The sequence below is a fragment of the Phaseolus vulgaris genome, chromosome 8 (genome assembly GCF_000499845.2).
Source record: "Phaseolus vulgaris cultivar G19833 chromosome 8, P. vulgaris v2.0, whole genome shotgun sequence".
NCBI lineage: Eukaryota > Viridiplantae > Streptophyta > Magnoliopsida > Fabales > Fabaceae > Phaseolus > Phaseolus vulgaris.
In genome coordinates this window covers 13,964,957-13,986,504 of record NC_023752.2, presented here as the reverse complement: position 1 = coordinate 13,986,504, position 21,548 = coordinate 13,964,957, and the positions used below count along the sequence as shown (strand labels likewise).

Genomic DNA, 21,548 nt, shown 5'->3' with positions numbered 1-21,548 from the left:
ATATTATTTTATTGTCTAATATTTAAATTTGAATTTTTTATTTTCAATATTATTTTATTGTCTAATGTTTTAAACTTAAGGACAAATTCTAATTCCTATGGTATATAACAAATGAACTTTTATTTGAATGAAAATTTATTGAATTGAATGAGGAATTACATATTACACTACAAGAAAATCATCAAATAGAAATCAATTTTTAGATACCAAAATAATTAGTTACAATAGTAACTAAATCTAAATTAAAAGAAAATTTATTTCTAAATTAGTTTTTATTGTTATTAAATAGTTTTTAAATTGGTATTTAATTAGCAACCAATATTTTAACTACCAATTATTTAATTTCTAAATTTGGGCTCTAAAACCTTGATTTCTAATTAGATACCAATTTAAAAACTATTTAACAATAATAGAAACTAATTTAGAAACTAAAATTATTTTTAGTTTCTAAATAGTCTCTAATTTAGTTACTATTACAACTAATTATTTTGGTCTCTAAAAATTGGTTTCTATTTCAGGATTTTCTTGCAGTGTTATATTCAATCTCATTATTTTTGTCAATCTTAAGTTTTTCATAATTTTGAAACCTATATTTTAAAAATGTTTGATTTTATCTTCTTATTCGAAAAGATAGTGATATTTATTGGTTCAAGTAACTTATTTCTTGGAAATCAACTAAGAAAAAACTTCTAAACCTTAAAATTTATTTGTGAAAACCTTTATGACTCATTTTTAAATTAAATATTTTGTGAAAATCTTTCTTTTTCTAATTCAAAAGAATGATGATAGTCATGCATCTATTCGATACCAGAATGAGTTAAAAACAGCTCATAAAAAACCTCTTGTTTCCTAAATTATTGGAAAAGGGATATATATTCGAAGATAACAATTTATCAATAAATTTAATTTTTTTAATATATATTTATTTTAATTTTTTATAAAAAAATAAATTAAATAGAAAAGATTTACTTAAATGTAAAAATTAAATAAATTCATCTAATCTAATTAATTTATATATATAAAGAATAGAAAAATGTAACAAATTAAAAATTAATTGTATAATATATTATATATTTTTAAAATAATATTCAATTATTATGTTATTTATTTAAGGTTATTGTATATTTTTAATTTTAATATAATTATTATAAATATATTTTTAATATTTAATTATTTTCTTAAGTAAAAAATTAGTTTATCGCTTTAAAATATTTATTTTTAATAAAACTTTAATTTACTTTTTAAATGCATATTTAAATTATAAAAATATAATTTTATGTTTTCAATTTAAAAATAAAATAAAATAAAAGTATAGTATTTAAATTATAAAGAAGATAGAATATTATAAGTATTATAATAAATTATATTTAAATTTAAATTGAAAAGATATAAATTAAATAGAAAATATTAAATTCAAAATCAAAGCTCTGTTTGGCAGTTAATGTTGCTGACTTTCTATTGCAAATTTCAAGACTGGCACAATGAATGCGTGTTTAATAAGCTATGCTTCGTTTTCAATTACAAAAGAGGTACTGCTACCTAATTTTCCCAATTTGTTTTATAGTGGTGCAGCTGTGTTGTCGATACGGTGTAGAAAAATATAAAAAGTAATATGGCTAGACAACTTTAAAAGTTATGTATAATTTTTTTATGTGATAAATTTAAAAGTAAATATATAATAAAAATAAGTTTATAATTAAATAATATTAAAAGTGGTAATGCAGAAAGTTTATAAAAAAAAAGTAAATGAATTTTGTGAGAAATTACAGATAGAGGTGTGAAAGGATGGGAGTGAGAAAGTGAAAACGGTGAGGGTGTGTGAGAAGTGACCGTCAGTGAGAGAGAAAAAGGCAACGTAAGATGACAAAATGTAGACAAAATGTTCTTTCCTACAGGATGTAAAGGCACCCACCTCGCCATCATTTCTCCTTTGTCCTTTACTTCTTTTTCTTCTCTGTCATAATTTTCCTCATCACCTTCACCAACTCTACTCTTTTTTCCTGATACAACTTGTCAAAGAAAAAATGTACATTGCCAATTATAGAGTTGTAATTGTAAAACATTTCATGCAATTGTTTAAACAAATTAAAAATATAGTAAATGGATCATTTATAATAAAATAATATGAAAAAAAGATTTTTCTTAACACGGTTAGACTTGATGTTACATAGTGGTATTGAGATGAGGTTTCTTGTATTTATGATGGAAGTGATGTGGTATATAAAACAGGTTTATATACGAATTTTGAATCTGTATGTAAATTACATACGGATACCCAAGCCCATAGGACTCAAAATCAAGCCGCAGTAGCCAGGATTCAAAGCCAGGATTCAAACCCAAATCTTTTCAGTGACCAGTTCTTTGATCATATTATCATTTTTATTATATTTATACATATTAATATAATTTATACATATTAATATAATTATTATTAATAATAATAATAAAATAAATTATATTTATATTATTAATATTATTATTAACATTATTATTAATATTATTATTAATATTATTAATATTATTATTAATATTATTAATATTTTTATTAATATTATTAGTATTAATATTCATATTATTATTGATATTTATTAATATTATTATTAATATTATTAGTATTAATATTCATATTATTATTAATATTTATTAATATTATTATTAATATTATTAGTATTAATATTCATATTATTAATATTATATTCATATTATCAATATTATATTCATATTAATTTTGATATAAATATACATTTAGATATTTATTGAGAGTGTATAGTAGTTTTATTTGACTTGAGTAATATTACTTTTATCCGGATATAGATAGATAGAGAGAAAAATGAAGAAATTATATAATATTAATATAACTTTAATACTATAAATACATATATATTGATTAATATATTTCTTTATTTAATCATTAATTTTTTAAAACTCATGGTTAAATTTAAATTTACTTTCATATTATATATATTTATATATATATATAAAATTATTTGATATCTTATTTTCAAATATAGGTTATTATAGGTAGTTGTGAAGTTTTTGTTAGATGGCTATATAGGTGCTTGAATCTTACACTTCTTTTCTGATTTGAGATTCTTGTATAAGGATTGAAATATCCTTAAAATGTTTTGTTTAATTTTTTTTATTCTTTGTCGATAAAAAAAATCTCATTTTCAAATATTTACTTACATAGATTAAAATTGATATAATGTATAATTTTTAAAATATTTTAAATTATAAATTATTTAATCACTTTGTCATTATGATTTATATATTAGTAGAAAGGGTTATTTAGTAACAACTTTTTACATAGATTTATGGAATAATTAATATAGTTTAAACTATAATGATATACTAACTAGTAGGTATTAGAGATTTAATTAATAGTTAATGTAAAAGTCATCATTTTATGTTAAAAGATAATATTGTTTGTTGACAATATTCTTTACTATAACACACAAGTAAAACCAACTACCTATAATGAACTTAATTAAGTCAATATGATCGTAAAATAATAATTAATATGATAGTTGATTTTAATGTAATAGGTAATATGATGACTATGAGTATGACATATATTAAATTTGATTCATACTAATAGATAATATAATAAATTATGTTTAGATTCAAGTAGATTATAGATAAATTAAATGTGATTCATATGTTAATATTGTTAGTATCATTAATATTGTTAGTATTATTAGTATTGTTAGTATTATTAATATTGTTAGTATTGTTAGTATTATTAATATTATTAATATTTTTAGTATTGTTAATATTGTTAGTATTGTTAGTATTGTTAGTATTATTAGTATTGTTAGTATTATTAATATTGTTAATATTATTAATATTGTTAATATTATTAATATTATTAATATTGTTAGTATTATTAATAATAATAAGTATAATAAAAATCATAATAAAACTAAAGAATTTGCTTGTTGTAGTGGTTAAATTTTACTTGATTGTTGAAGGATGTCTTCGAATCTCATTCACTGCTAATTTTATTTTATGGTGCTACTATTTACATACGGATTTTGATCCGTATGTAATTCGCATTTTTCTTGTAGTGTCTTAATACTATTATTTTAATACTATTTAATTTTAAACTTATTGTGTATTATATATGTTTATTTTTAAATCCATCATATATAAATATATGGAAGGCCACCAATTTGTTTCATAAGAAAAAAAATATTCACTGTATTCAAATAAAACATAGAAATAATATGCAAATTAAAAAAAAAATGAAACTTTTTTGTTTTTTATAAAAATTTATGAAAACATTTACATATATATATATAATTTATTATTTATAATTTATTCTGTTATTTTTTTATTTTAATCTTAAATTATTATTTATTTTTATTTAAAACAAAAGTACATAATTAAATATAATATAATATAATAATATTTAAAAAATAAAAAAATATTAAATAAATTATGTCAGAAAAATATATAATAATTAATAATTATTATAAACATAATTATTAATAATAATAAATAATTTTTTATAATAAAAAAATTATATAATAATTATATTAACTATAAAAAATAAATATAAAAATAATAATTTTATTGATATAAAAATAATTTTTTTATCAAATATTTAATTATAAATATTTCAATACTTTTATTAAATTTTAAATTATTTTATATTTTTTTATCAAATAATTCTAATATTTATCAAAAATAATATTTCAATCACTTGAAAATAATATTTTAATTAAAAATAATTATAATTTATAAATAAATAAAATTAATTTTTAAAAACTTTTAAATATAAAAATAATTTTATAAATTTACATATTTATCAATTAAAAAAATATAATTTTAATTATATCTATCATATTATTTACCAACTTTCTTATTTTTTTATATTTTTCATTTTATTTATTTTAATTTAAACAATATTTTTTGTCACACTTTTCCTTTTAAATCATCTTAAATCTAATTCAAATAAACAATAAAATTACTTTCTAGGGCAAAACAAACCATAAAACAGAAAATCCAAAACAAAACATGACGTGTGTGTCAGAAAACAGCACCCACTCCCTGCAGCAATGCCACTTGATTCCTCACCATATATCACATCACAACATTCAATGCATCGAAGTTCATTGGGAAAAAGGCTAACAAATAACCTCCCATAAATTCACTTAAGTTTAATTTTCAGTTAAGTCAAATTCAGAAAATTGAAAGAAAATCCCCAAACTTTGTATTACAATGTTCTCTTATGATTTGATTCATAATTCATTACTTATTATTGTATATTCTTAATTTATTATCTCTAGAAAGAAAAATAACAAAAATCTCATAATAAAATAAAGAAATAAACTAAGTGAAGTTTGAAAAAAAAATGACTTTGAACAGTATAAAAAAAATTCAAGTAATATCCACACTTTCTTGCATGCAAATACATAATTTTCTGGCTACACACTTTAGAATAATATATGATTTTTTTTTTACGTCTTAAGGTTGTGTGATCTCCAATGTCCACATATTCTTCATTTTCTGCTTATTTTTTTAGTTACTTCATAACTGCTTTCTCTTTTAGGTGAACATCGCTCGTAACAAAGAAAATGATTGTTATAATGCAGAAGATATATAAACCACAATGGGTACCAATTTGGAGTGCCTTTTTCCTTGCACATTTTCAATGACCTTTTTCAAGAAATAATTATTAAGGAAGTTTATATATATATATATATATATATATATATATATATATATATATATTTCAATCATACATGTTAATAATTTGTTTGAATATTAATTTTTATTAATTATTCTTAAACGGGTTGAATTCAAGATAACTATTTCTTCTTGTTTGGTCGTCGTATTGGAGTGAAACTTTCTTTCTTGTAAGTTTCTTTTTTTCCTTTTTAGTCATTTCACCTTTTCGTCTTCTCGTAATTCAGATTCAAATAGTACTTTCAAAAGACATTTTAACACTCAAATCAGTAATAATATTCAATATTCGGTATTCAGAGCACGGTATCATGACGTACCTAATTTAGAGAACTTGAATCATATTTACAAATACATTACATAATTTTTAACCATTAATTATTTTGATTAATTCTAGTAATTGAATTCATGATATTATGGGACCGACAAAGTGTCGGTCGTACGGCTTAAAATTACAAAGTGCTACAGAACTTGAACATGCATATATGAAGAGGGGTATCTTTGAGCTTTTCTTTCTGCTTCACAACACATCTATTTTCCATTTTGTTGAAGTGTTCGAATAGAAACAAAAAATGGGGGAACCAAAGTTGAGCAGCATGAAGGACAAGAGATGGTCACTCGATGGCATGACAGCTCTTGTGACAGGAGGAACCCGAGGGATTGGGTTGGTAACATACTTTACCAAGATATTTCCTTTTCTTCAGTTCTTTACTTTGTCTTGTTTATTTTTGATTAGGCATGCGATCGTGGAGGAATTGGCAGAATTTGGGGCAAGTATTCATGTATGTTCACGAAAGGAAGAAGATATTAATAGGTGTTTAGAAGAGTGGAAAAAGAAGGGCTTCAACGTCACTGGTTCAGTCTGTGATGTCTTACATCGCCACCAACGCCAAACACTCATGGAAACTGTTTCCTCCATCTTTCAGGGCAAGCTTAACATTCTAGTAAGATTCAACCACTCATCATAACCTTTTTTTCCCCTCCCTCCAAACAAACATTCTGAAGCAAGATTTAATTGTTAGAAATATATGGTTTTTATTGTACTACCATAAATATTTTTGTTTTTACACAATATATGATTAATTCTCAATGTAAAAAGGTATGTTGGAAATTTCTATTAGAAATAAAATAAAATAAAAATTACTATATTAGAAATCTCAGTCAATAAAACAAATAAATTACAATATACAAATGATTTGTAATCTCATGTAAAATTGACTTAAACTTACACACATGGTTTAATCTTTTTAAAAGTTTAATAAAGAAAAAATATTTTATAATTAAATATTCTCAATCAAATATAAAATTTAATTAAGTTTTAAATTTCTGTATTTTTAAAAGAATTTTACTAAAAACTATTTATTAAGTATTTAAAATATATTTGATTTTAATCTAAATACTTATTATTTAATTGAAAAAAAATACTTTGACACCAGAAAAATAAATCACATCCACTTGATAACCTATTATAATAATATAATCATGTTTTAAATAAAAAAATAAATTAAATATAATTAAAATATTAATTTATTAGATTGTTAATGTTTCTTTACTGCTTTTTTTGTCAACTTATCACCGTCCTATGAAAATTAACTCACTGACTGGTAACTTAAAAAACAAGTTGATCGTTGAGTTAGAAAAGTAACAGAATATATATTCATTGTAATAGGTTACAATGAATTATTCTTCATTTTCTGATTCATTTTTCATTATTGTATATGGGACGATTTCATATGTGGTTCTCTCGTAGGTGAACAATGCAGGGAGAGAGATAACAAAGAAAATAATAGATCACACTGCTGAAGATATATCAACTATAATGGCTACCAATTTTGAGTCTGCTTTTCATTTGACTCAACTTGCACACCCACTTCTTAAAGAATCTGGATCTGGGAACATTGTATTTATTTCATCCATTACAGGTCTAAAAGCTCTTCCAGCTTTATCTGCTTATGCAGCCACTAAAGGTATATACATACTAATTTCATTTGTAATTTTCCGAATCTAACTTGTTGATAGTAGAAGATATTTGATCTAAATATATAATTTAATTCAGGAGCCATGAATCAATTCACCAAGAATGTGGCATTGGAGTGGGCAAAGGATAACATTCGTGCAAATGCTGTAGCACCTGGACCAATTTGGACTCCACTCTTGGAATCTGTCATGGTATGTTTAAAGATATGAAATGGATATTGATAATGTAGAAAAAAAGTTAAGATCAAGAGTAGCAGATTAGTATTGTAAATTTGGATCATGTCCAATTTGGTAATGTTTTAAAAAGGTTATAAATATAAAAAATTTTATAAGGTTGGGTTTTTCCTAGAGTGACTTCTTTTATCTTCTGCTTCTGGTCTTTTTGGCCTTTAGGTGTTGTAGTCTTCGGTCAAGTCTTTTGTTTCTTTGAATGATTGTGGGAGGCACTTGTGAAGGTACTTTAACGATCAAGTTAGTCTGAATAAAATATGTAGGTGAGTTAAAAGAGAAAAAATTACCTCAAGCGTCTGTCGGTCTCTCGTATTTATACCTTTTGGATGAACCTCTATTGTTATGGGTCCGTTCGTGGGTACAAAAGAGGGTCTGATTGTGTCCTAATCACTCTTTGCAAATAAACTGGCTTCATTATGGTTAAATGGAAATTTAAGGGTTCTATTTAGGTTAAGTGGGCCGAAAGGTTGTTGACCACTCGACCATCTGGTAGTACATATGTCCCTTAGGCTCAAGTGAAATGATTTTTTGAGTGTCACATAGAGTCTGTGAAAGAAAAAATTCTTTATCTTTAACTAGATGCTCGTCCAGGGCTATATGCCCCGGGCCCTAGTAGAGGAATTCTATGTAGGGTCTATGGGGTCGCTAAGTCGGCTAACCGCTATGTCGGATATTAATTTTCTTGTTGGCTGGTATATCCACGTGACTGTTATGCCGTGTGACCGCTTACACGACCTAGGAGCCGAGTGGGAAAACTTATTGTGGCGTTCCAGGCGCGTGGATGTGACGTACTGTGAGGATGTGCAAGGCCAGATGATCTGAATCGTTGATGCCGACATGATCCAACGGTTTAGAATGGGCAAGATGGTTCATATTCCCCCCTTCCTCCACCTATAAATAGGAGTGGTAGTGGGATCCACTTCTTACACTTTACCTGTGAATTTGCTCTAAGAATCTGAATGTCGAGAGTGTTTGTTTTTTTAGAATTTGTGGGTGTACCGGTTGAGGAGTTTTTGGAGGTAACCATGTCTTCTCTTTCTGTTAGCACTTTGTTTTCTTTTGCGTCAAGGGTCCAAGTGGAGGAAGGCCGATGGTCGTAGATATTAATTCCAGTTCTATTGATACCAAAAGCACTGGCAAGTTGTTGATCTTGTAGGTAGGAATGACATAGGATTTTTGGCATCCTCTTTTACTTCCCTAAGTTCATATAGAGGTGAGGAGATTCGAGAGACCAACTATGTGTGGGTGGATAACTGAGTCCAAGAGATTTTCTCGAAATTTCGACAACCATCCGTGCTTCAAACTTTCGTCGAGAGTGTAGACATTTTTTTAAAAGGTACCCCTGATGGGATATTATCCTTGCGTATGTGTAAAGAGTTCGAGACCGTTTGTCTGGGTAGTGGGAAGGAACCTAAATACTTTTTCTACTTCTATTCCTGCTTAATCTCAGACATTCATGTCCGCTTTCCTTTAGATAGTTTCATTATAGATATTCTGCGTGTCTTAAATGTGACTCCTACCTAATTATATCCAAATAGATGGGTTGCGATGTAGGTTTTTTGAGCCAAATATTTAAGGTAATTTTTTATAACCATGACATTAGACAAATTTATGTATTGGTGTATAACTTTAAGTTTAGTTATTACATTGAATAAAAGTAAAAATTAAATATTATTTAATCAAAATAGTCACAAATTTATTGTATTAAAAAGTTTACTTAAAATGTAATGTCATATGTCATATGCTTTCAAATGGATAAACTTAACCTACCTTCCTTACTTCATATGGAAAATTGATGGTTAGGGTATTACGGTAGTTGTAGAACTGTGTTATGTGTAAAAATGGTATTTATTGTGCAATTTCTTATTTGACACATATGTTACCATTATGTTTTTATTTCTCTTATGTTAATATCATAGTAATTATTGTTCTTTCAGGAGAAAAGTGGACCAAAAGAGTTTGATGCTAATGTTACATCTAAAATACCTTCCGGTCGTATAGGAGAACCCAACGAAGTATCATCACTTGTTGCTTTTCTTTGTCTTCCTGCTGCATCATATATCAATGGGCAAATTTTATATGTAGATGGAGGTTTCACATCTTAAATTTCAATTAGTGATCCGACAATTAATTAAGAGTGTGTTTAATTTTCATTTTTCATCTTTCGTATGTAACCTTTGAATCTTCTTTTCTATTTATTTTATGTTCTTAAGCATTGTCTATGTATCCTTTGAATCTTGTATTCTATTTATTTTATGTGATAAATGATAAAATATACTTGTAATATTTTAATATATTTTTACTTGTGTTTTTTTTTAAATAAAAAAAATAAAAAAAAATAATATATATATATATATATATATATATGGATTTGTTAATAGAGAACTATTGAAAGGATTCCTCTTTCTCCTTCTATCGGTCAGCCGTACTATCCTTCAACTCCCTTCCTTGTAAACTCCCCACTCTTCCTTCCTAGTCTCGACTCTCGGTCTTCTTGTAATCCAGACTCAGAGAAGGCACTCCGGCGCTCAAGTCAGCAAAGGTATTCGACGCTCGGTTCTCACAGCATTGTATATGACAACGTACCTATTCTTGAAATATGTGCTATTTATATTACCTTTGGTGGACTTTTCTTATTGGGCTAGGTTAAGGAGTTGGACCGCCTTTAGGGCAGTAATACCTAGTTCTTAATCGTGGATTAGGTTCGCTGACCTTGATTGAGCGTAATAGGACTTGTACTATCAGTCGACCCCATTGACGTGGGCAGTCGGCTCAGTGATGGCAATCAAGACGTGACATCAGCCGTACACTTAATACGATCTTAACACTTAATTAAGATCTGATTAATTGTTTGAGTGTGTTTTTTTATATATATATATATATATATAAATTAAGATGTTTGCGAAATGTGAGAGTATTGAGTTTAGTATTAATTGAGCTCATGGAGATGAGATAGGTGTGCCTGTCCTGGAAGAAGATATTACGAAGTGGACTTTAAGCTTAACTCAACCTCATAAAACCGACTCATGAAGTTGAGGTTTGCACGCACTTATATACAATGAAATACTCTAATCTCTGGTCGATGTGGGATTTCCAACAGAGAAAACAACATTAAGATATGGTCAATCAAGATTTTTCATCTTAGATCAAATATGTAAAATTTGAAAATTATTTATATTTGAATTACTTTGTAAGTTTCAAAAATATTTATACACTATTAATTAGGTATGTAGGTTTTTCAACGTAAATAAATTATCTTTTAAATTACAATAAATCATATTGAATTATTATGTATTATCTATTAATTTACTAAAAGAAAATTCCTTATTATCTATTGCATAAATATATAGGTACTACCAAAAATATATAGATAAAATTCAGCTATCTATATATATTACTTAGGACGAAAAATTTATAGGTCAATCCTTTATAGGTAACTACAATTTACAGATGTTAGAAATTTTAAAATAATTTCATATAGTAATATTTCTGTAAGTAATTTCCGTCTGTAATTATCAATCAACAACATCCATATGTAAATAACTAATGGACGATATCCATATACATATATTATTATTTATGTACAATATCGAGATATAATTAATTACGGATGTTTTTCGTATAAAGGGAAAATTTCCTATAAATGGAAGCCTAATGAGACCAAACAAGGAAATACAGCACCCACTCCCAACATGCAATGGATCTAAGGTGAAAGGGAGTTGATTTAGCAACTACACACATTGAGTTTTGTTTTTTCTTGTATTAGAATTGGACATGGTTTAACCAAATTGTTAAGTAAGCGAGAAAGTTCTCTTCAAAGAGTAAAAATAAAAGACACACAGAATAAAATGAACACAAAGTTATGAATTCAACGTAAGAAAGATTGGACGAAAATTGAAAGAGAATGGAGAGAGATAAGAGAATGGAAAGCTTATGCGCCTGTAACATTCATGCAGATGAAGTGATGGAATGATTCAAGCCACTTGGAAGAGGAGATCCAAGATGAGTGAGGAAAGGAGTCAAGATAAGACTCTGAGGAAAAATAGCTACTCAGAAATTCACTACAACAAAGTTTCTTTACTCAAAATCTAGTATGAATTACATGAAGCAAAACATTCTATTTATAGCTTAAGGTGTCATGTGAATCGTAAAGGGAGGGAAATTCAAAATCCGAACTAAGCCTACTTGAGCCCCTAAATTGGCGCCACTAATTGTACATCTAAGAGAGTCATGCTTCTCACATTTAAGCATGTGCTTAATGTGAAGGTGCATGGGAAATTCTTTCTATAAGATAGGTTTTGGACTTTGCACAAGTCCAATTTATGTTATTTAATTCCTATTCTATAGAAATACAAAGCAGATAAAATAGTTGGTGCTCAGGTCCAATATTTTGTACTTTGCTCCTGGTAATCCTTTGATGCATAATGGGCTCTAAATCACTCACTATGGAATGAGTCTGACCTAACACTAGGTCCTATGCCATGCTCTTAATCAACCTTCTGAATGGTTGAACTAGCTAAATGGATGCTCTATCAGTCATGATTTCATCATAAGGTCATTGGGAAAAGGTTAATAAATAACCTCCCACAAATTCACCATAAGTTTAATTTTCAGTGTAAATAAAATTCAGAAAATGGAAACAAAATCTCTCATGATTTGGTTCATAATTCATTATTAGTCATTCTTAATTTATTCTCTCTAGAAACTCAAAAGACTTTTTTTTCATAATTAAAAATAATTCTAATAAATTCATAATATACTTATATAAAAAATATTATAATAGTAATTGAGACCACGTATGAGCACTAATGTAGAAGAGGTCAAAGATAGTTGTCCCTTTTAGCAATTAGACAACAGTTTCGAAACCGCTATCTATCATCATGTAGTCTATTCTATTAAGGTATAGAACTGTCGTTTATAAGTCACATATAGACAAAAAAAATTCAAAAAAAAAAACACCAACCTCAAGGTGATGGCAATGACGACGATAACAGTGACAACGGTAGAGGGAAAGTGGAGCGCAGTGGTGGAGCAATGAACAAGAACCTTAAACAATGAACAAATGGAAGAATGAGCAGTGAACCAATGGAAGAATGAAGGAAATATAAGATGAGAACGAAAGCGGAAGAATAAGCAATGAGGGTAGAAAGAACATACAAAGGAAGCGGTGGCAGCGACGATGGAGGGAAAACGGAGCGCGATGGTGGAGCAATGGACAAGAACCTTAAACAATGAACCAATTGAAGAATGAACAATGAACAATGAACCAATAGGAAGAATGTTGGAAGAATAAGCAATAAGGGTAGGAAAAACTTGCAAAGACATTGAGTGAAGAGAATGTTTCAAAAGAGTTGAAGAGAGAGTGCGAAAAAGAAGAAAGAAAACATAGAGAACGAAAGCTTAAGTGACATGGGGCTCAAATTAGGGTATAGACAACAGTTGTAAAAGGAACCAATGTCTATTTAAATCGAAGGGAATAGATAGCGGTTGTAGGTTAGAACTGCAGTTCTTCTTACAACCGCGATCTATCTACCTGTTTTAATTTTAAAAGTGCCACCATATTTTGATAGACAACATTTAGTAGTGAAACGTTGTATATTAATTATTGTAAATAAGCATTTTAACTCTATTGGAGTTAATTTTTCAATGTGTAAACATTATCTTTAAAAATTTATATAAGATTTTCAAAAGAGGAAGGAAAATTTTCAAACTATACCGAAATTTTTTTATAAAAACTATAGATATAAAGACCAAAATTTTATATTAAAATAAATAAATAAACCAAGTGAGACCTAGAAAAAAATTGAATTAAACCGTAAAAAAGTTCAAATAAAATATATAATTTTATGTATTCAAATCACACTTTCTTTGCTACGCATTTTAATATTTTCTTTGGATTGTGGAGTGGAAATGTGAAGGTATGAGAGAGTGAAAATATGAGGATTTGAGAAGAAAATGCAAAAAAAGTTTAGTGTGTTTGGATTGAGGTATGGTAAGGTGTGAGGGAAGTTTATTGAAGTAGAGGAGTGATAAGATGATTGTAAAAGTATTTTGAATTATTTTTAATAGTGTAAAATGTAAGATTACAAATTTACCCTTGTGTATGAAAAAATGAAAAAGAATATAAGTTAATTTTGTGTACATTTTAATTAATTAAAATAATTTAAAATTACAATTATAAATAATAAATAAATATATAAATAAATAAATATTTAAAATATTTTTGCGTTATATTTAAATAATATTTATTAATTTAAAATAGTTTTGTTAGTTAAATTTAATTATTTAGATCATTTTAATATTATTTATGATTATTTTATTATATTATATTATGTTATATACGTATATTAAGTATATATATATATATATAAAAGAATATTAATATTAATGATGATTTTATTTATTATTATGAAAAATTTAATATATTTTAAAAGTAAATGAGTATTTAAAATAAAATTTGATATTCATAATTGTAAAAAAATTTAGATGAAAAATTATCAATATATGTAAAAATTTAAAATTGTTAGATAAAAATAAATAATTTAAATATTCACAATTTTAAAAAATATGATTAGAAAATAATCTTACATTGAATTTAGATTATATTGCTAATTTTATAATAATTTTATATAATTAATGAATTCAATATTTATGCATACTACTAAAAAGAAATTAACTATTTTCATAAAAAAAAATAAAAAAATACAATATATATCAATCGATTATGTCTTATTTATAACATACTATACAATTGATTATGGATAATCAATTATGTCTAATTTATAACACACTAAGCAATCATTTATACCTTCAAAACTAGTGAATAATTGATTATGTCTCATTTATAACATATTACATAATTGATTATGTCTAAAAACTTAAATTTTAATATTGGAAATTTTAAAAAATGTTTAAATTTTATAATATAATTGATTCATAACTAATTATAATACAGAAAAATACTTTAAAACTAATTATAATACAGAAAAAATATTTTATAACTAATTATAATACATAAAAAATTAAGATTATATATAATTGATTATATTATATATAATAATAATAAATAAATCAATGTATTTTAAAATTAATTTAATATTTAGATCATAAACAAAATTATTATATTTGTAAAGTTATAAAATTTGAATAATAATATAAATAATTAATTTAATTAAAATAATTTTAAAAAAATATCACATACAAACAGAAATGACAATAGTATAAGTTTGAGAATAAATGAGATTTTTTCAAATAAGTCACCTAATTTCATTTTATTTTTTCACATTTGGGTGATGATTTTTTTTTTTTGTATTTTTCACATTTCTCCGCTCGCAACACATTTCTTCACTCGCAACATCACCTTCTTATCCAAACAGAATCAATCCGCACACTTTTATCCTCGTATTCAATAACTAGCTTAAAGCAAATAGAGGCTAAGAATATAAGATTTTTTTTAATATATAAATCCTTTAAAAATATATAATCAATATCGAAGTATTTATCTTTTTAATTCTCATAATTCACAAGAACAGAGCATAAATCTCTAGCATATTCCCTTTGGAAAAATCTCACCAGAAGCACGTGCCGAAATATGAAGAAGAAAAAATTGGATTTGGCGACAAGATTAAAATAATTTATAGATTATCCACAAATTTTATTATATAAATAGACAGTGCCTTTTACATTTTAAGGTAATTTATTATCGACAATATCCTTAAAATTCGAAGTAAAATTTATTAACATTTGTATTTATTGGGATTGTAAAATAGTCTGGATGAATAAAATTGCATAAAAAAAATACATAAAAGATTTAGAAACAGTGTTAAATTTTTTATAAATATCCGACTCCACAAGAAAATGATTCTCTAATATTCTACTCTCATTGTCGTTATTCTTTTTTCTGTAAAATGAATAAAAACAAAAACATCACTGGCTCGCTCTTTTTAATGTTTTTTTCTTTCTCTGTTCTTATTTCCCTTTCTAGATTTTTTCTCTTGTCTAGATTTTTTTTCTCTTACAAGCATTACACTCTCGGACCTCTCATCGTCATAAATAGAATATAAATATAACATAAGTTTTTTCTCGCAAGTTGAGTTATGAGTATAAGAAAAAGTCCTTTAAGTCTATTGAAGGCAAATATCAACATGCAGAATATTCTGACATTAAACTCAAATTAGTAAAAATATGAATTATAAATATATAAGTGAAGGTGAGGGAATTATGTACTTATGGTCTTAGTGAGTTTTGATTATGTTGTTGAAAATATAAATAGAGATATATTTTGATTATGAAATATGTAGTTCAATCAATTCAAGTTATAAGGTTGTATTTTATTCGTTTGGATTATGTCTAATTTTAATCCATTTGAGTTTTGTAGAGATAATTGTTGAGGTTGACGTTTGTGTAGCTCTTATTAAGTCAAGTTTACTTTGACTCTTTTAGTTGGTATGACGTGGTTCATAATATTGCATTTTTAATATACATAAATGGGAAGTTTTTATTAGTAATGATGATTTTTGTCTTTTTTTAGATGTTTTATCATTTTGACGGTTGACACTATGTCTTCTGGAAACACGTTGCCCTAAGTAGTAACAATTCAAGTGTCATTGATTTGTGTTAAATGTTTGAAGAGTTTCATTTTGCTTTATATTTGACCATAATTTTGTCTCATCATTTCTTTCCTTCCATCCTTTGATTCCATTGATGTTTCCTACCATCTCTACCTAGGTACGTTCCCAATGATCTCCTCTTTATTTTTTGATTCTTATGATGTGAATAGTCCCTTAGTGAGTAGGGAAGTTGTTGCTATTGGGGAGGATTCTTCCACGAGTCATATTGACTCTTTATGGAGGAAAATGACATGAAGGAAGTTTCTTTTCCTCCATCTCTCATTGTTTGTCCAGCTAGGATGCCCAATCTAAGCATATTAAATGGAAAGTTTCCTCTCGTGAGGAACTGAAAGAAAAGAAAAAAAATTCTACCAATCTTAGACCTGGATACTTTTGGGTTTTGGGGGAAGTTGTTGCTTATCCTTTCGATTTTACTTCTAGGGATTTCATATAAGATTTTATTACCTCTTTCAACATCTGTTTTGATAGTATAAATGAATTTATCATAACCAAGACTTGCAACCTTAGTGATATAGTTTATATGAAATCAAATACCAACAAAGAAGATTTCACCTTTGTGTACGAGTTCTTCTTCAAGGAGCATGACATACTTTTTTCCTCGTTCTCCTTTCTAATGTCAGATGTTGATGATCATGAATGTGGTCTCAAGTCAACTTCATGTTAACAGTTGGACCTTCTTAAAGGCCTTTCAAATATTTTTTCATTACTTCCAAATTTATTTGACCATAAAAAAGTTCATGTATTTTTACTAGTTAAAACATGGTTTTGAAGTCGATGGTGTATCTTTGAATGGTCCTTAGCATGGTTCCCTATTTTCCATTTATACTTCTTTCTTCAAGAATTTTAAAAATCGTTTTTTGAAACTCAAAGTTTCCAAGACCTCAGAAAAAGACTATTTTTCTATCATCACTATACTCTTCAATTCCCCCTATATTGGAAAAGACCTCGAAAGTTTAAATCAATGGCTAAATACCTTCTTAATGTTAAGAATATGGTAGATATTGAAACCCTAAACAAACTTCCAAGGCCCTTACTAACAAAGGTCTCCTTAGTGTCCCTCTTGCTAAGGATCCTAGTTCCCTCTTTTTGAGTAAGATTCTAATTCTCAATTTTTTTACTTGATAATTTTGTAACCATCCAGCCTTAAAATTATTGGCTAAGAAGACTGAAGTAGATGAGGTTTTATTGTATACATTGAGGAGTCTTTTTTTCTTCTTCTTAGTTTTGTAAAAGTTGTACAAAGTAGTTTAGGAATTTATCTTGGGTCTTGTATTTTGGGCCAAGTAACATAGGATTTTATTTTAGACCTTGTATTTGAGCCAAATTTAGATTAGGTTAAATATACTAACCCCATGGAGGATTTTTGGTACCAAATATGTCATAAACCCTAACTTGGGCACCAAGTTAGGTTAAATACCCTAGCTTGCCATGCAAGTTAAAGTTAGGCGCGTCCTACATAAGCATGTGGTGCCATTCCCACTTGTCATTCTCCCAATGAAGAGGATTTGCACCAATGAGGGGATGACACTTGTCACACTTTCATTTGAGAGGATTTATGAAACATGCTTTCCAATTTAGGGGTAGGATTAGGTCATCTAGGTTAGAAGTTTCATCTCCTATAAATAGCAATGTCGTGTACATGAATTTTTTATAAAAGTTTTCATGTTATACATCACTATGCAACTTGGCATCTCAGCTAAGCTAACACCTCAAGTAACAACAATCATTTGCCATCACATGAAAAAAATATTATTAAAAAAAATATATGCGGGGGGAGGGGGGGGGATTAGACAAAAACCTATATGTTAACAAAAACGATACATAGGTAGACTATACCTATTCATAAAGAATTCTAAGAACAGACTAGATGAAAGCCTATTATTCCAATGAAATGATTCTCTATGAATAAATCTTAATTAGCCAACTTATCAACACACACATTCTCTTCACGAAAAATATGAGTAACCCTAAACCTGATTTTCCTACAGTAATTAAGCAAGTATTCAATCGATTGCGAAGCCTCCATGGAATATTAGTCCTAGCAATAAATGCAACACAAACCAAGGTAGAATCACATTCAAGTCATACATTAGTGAACCCATCTTTTGAGCTTCCTCCATAGCATATATAAGTCCATAAAACTTAGCAACCATAACAGTCTGAACTTCAAGAAACACAGAGAAAACACTAAAAAACTCCCTCATACTCCCACGAAAAATACCTTTACAAGTAGCAAGACCCATCCGTGTTAATTTTAACCCAACCTGGTGAAGGGAACTCCCATCTAACAGGAAGCGGACGAAGAACTTTACCAGTACGAGTATTAATACCAAAAAAGTTAATCACGTTGAAATCCAACATATCATTCTTCATTGAAGCTTTAGACGAATTTCTCACTAGACAAGTTAAATTTGTAATTGCCGAAATAGCTCTAGAAACATCAATCTTATCCTGAAATCTAGAATAATTCCTCACACGCCATATCATCCAAATAGAAAAAGTTATCATAGCAAGCTTAATAAATTTAACCAAAGAACTGTCATCACTTTTAATAAAAGAAAGAAGATAATCATTATTAGAGAAATAAAAAGTAAGAAAAATTTTCTGAACCCAACTCCAAATATGCAAAGCATTGGAACATTAAAAAAAATGCTGAATAGATTCCTTGTGCTTTTCATAAAGCGTACACATAGAACATATATGCAAACCTTTATTCTGAATATGCTGATCGGTAGGAAACCGCCCATGAAAAACTTTCTAGAGTACTAGAGTTTTGGAAGGCCAAATATATGAAGACCAAATGAATTTACCCTAACCACAGGGAACTCCTAATTCCAAGAAAAAAGTCCTAGGTAATTTAAGAGTGAAACGAATAGACTCATCTAGAATCCAATTAGGGAGATCTTTTTCCTCCCTAACCATGATATGATTAAAAAAAAGGAGACATTTGTTGTAAAGACAATGGAATATTCCAATCACAACCGGTCCAAAACTGAGAGATTGTATCTGAAATGGTAGCACGTCATGTATTAATTTTAACTTTGATTTGAGTAATGAAATGTTGTCCCCATTTTGAGATATTTCTACTTGTCAAAGTTATCTCTAGAGTTTTCTTCTTGCTAGACAAATTCTAGACTCGTCCTAGTATTTTTGTTGTATTTTTTAGACTAATTGCATTTCCTTGAGGATTTTTATAGGGACCTATAAAATAGCTTTAGAGTATAAGTGATATATTTTAAATGACAACTGAATATTTTATTATGAAAGTGAAAAAAGTATAAAAACAAAAAAAACAGTTATTCAGGTTTCATTTTAAAAGAACCACCATCTCTCTAAACTTTTCTTTTTTATTCGTCTTTCTTCTCTCTAAATTTTTGAACATCTTTGTCATCAGAATGACGATCGGAGTCCGCCATTGGATTCATGGGAGAGAATACCACAAGTCTTCCTGATCAGAGTTTTAGACAGAGTAAGTTCATTTTTGCTCATTCTTTTATTCAGTCAGTTTTGAACTTGTTAGATTATCTTTAATATAGGCTTTTCATGTGACATTTAGAGCTTTAGGATTAATTCCTGTTAGTTCAGAGTCCTAGTGATATATTTGGATCATTGATCAAGACTCTATGATGTAGGTTAAACTACCTTTGGATTGTGTAGGATTTGAGCTCTTTGTGAGCACAACTACTCAAAGTCATGTAAGGGAAACTAGTTTTATTTTCAAATAGAACCCTAAGTTAAAAGATCTGGATGCAGGGGTAATGTCATCACCATTCTGAATTTTCTTTTAGCAATGTTTGTTTTTCGGAAAAATATAATGTTCTTTGAGATTGAATTATTTATATTTTATGTTGATTATAATGTGAATAAGTTATTGAGTATGTTTTGTTTGAGATTGAAAGTTTTGAATCACATTATAAAGTGATTTGCATTGCCTTTATGTCTAAATTAAAGTGTAAGAGTTGTATGCATTTATTTTATAAATCTAGATAGTTGAATTTGGTTTAAAAATAATGAATATATGTGTTGTTCGAGTAGCTCATTGAGAGTACCTCTACCTTTCTAAATAAAGAAATAACAATTTTAATGTTGTAGGTTTATAAAAAATATAAGTTTGAATGTACATTTTGGTGAAAATATTAATGAGATCAATTTTGATGAGAATTTTAATTATATAATTAATTGAAAACTCTTTAGTTTTTATGTTTTTATGTAATTTCTGGACTTGGTATAATCACCTTGATTAAGTTAATTCATATTGATATGATACCATGCTCTTAGTTGAATAGGATAATTGTGATATTAAAAATTCAAATGAAGTTAAACCATGACAATTCTCATTCATTTGATTTACACTCATTCACTAATTGTTTGGTATAGTTTTGAAGTCTCTAAATGCAAGTGTCTTTTAAATTTGGTTAACGTATTAAATTCTTTTAATTTATAAATTATACTTGAATTATTTAGTTGTCACACAAGTATATATGGATATGACTTTTGCTTATTATTTTGTTACTTGCGTGATTTAATTTGGTACTTTTGCCATGACTTACAAATAATAGTTGAGTGAAATAATTTGTTTATATGGTGACATCAAATATAGTGTATTGAGAATTAATTTGAAACCATAATATTTAAGCGATGTTTTTAGTAAGGAGAAATAAAAAAATGTTATAAATTTGGTTGAAAATGTATAACATGTAATCTATTAGCAAAGAAAAATACATTGTAATTAATTTGAGAAAATGTTGTACTATGGATCCTTTCAAAATAAGGTATTGGAAAAGTATGTTTGTCATATTTCATCTTTTAACATAATACATATCTTTATTTAGATATGAATATTATTAATATTATTAATATTATTAAATATTATTAATATTATTAATATTATTAAATATTATTAATATTATTAAATATGATTAATATTATAAATATTTATTAATATTATTAAATATTTATTAATATTATAAATAATGTTAATATTATTAATATTATAAAAAATGTTAATTTTATATATATTTT

General features: G+C 26.8%; 1 protein-coding gene across 2 annotated transcripts in view; it reads left to right on the top strand.

Moving 5' to 3' along the window:
• Positions 1 to 6,164: 6,164 nt before the first annotated feature.
• LOC137823883 (tropinone reductase homolog At5g06060-like) overlaps positions 6,165 to 21,548 on the top strand; it is a 28,368-nt gene continuing 12,984 nt past the window's right edge. The window contains exons 1-5 of one of the 2 annotated variants that reach the window (XM_068629194.1): positions 6,165 to 6,352; positions 6,425 to 6,632; positions 7,439 to 7,655; positions 7,745 to 7,857; positions 9,834 to 10,190. In XM_068629194.1, the coding sequence (XP_068485295.1) occupies positions 6,261 to 6,352; positions 6,425 to 6,632; positions 7,439 to 7,655; positions 7,745 to 7,857; positions 9,834 to 10,001 (798 nt within the window). In that variant the 5' untranslated portion in view covers positions 6,165 to 6,260 and the 3' untranslated portion in view covers positions 10,002 to 10,190. Of the gene's footprint in view, positions 6,353 to 6,424; positions 6,633 to 7,438; positions 7,656 to 7,744; positions 7,858 to 9,833; positions 10,191 to 21,548 lie in introns of those variants that run through there. The other variant, XM_068629195.1, reaches the window with a different exon arrangement.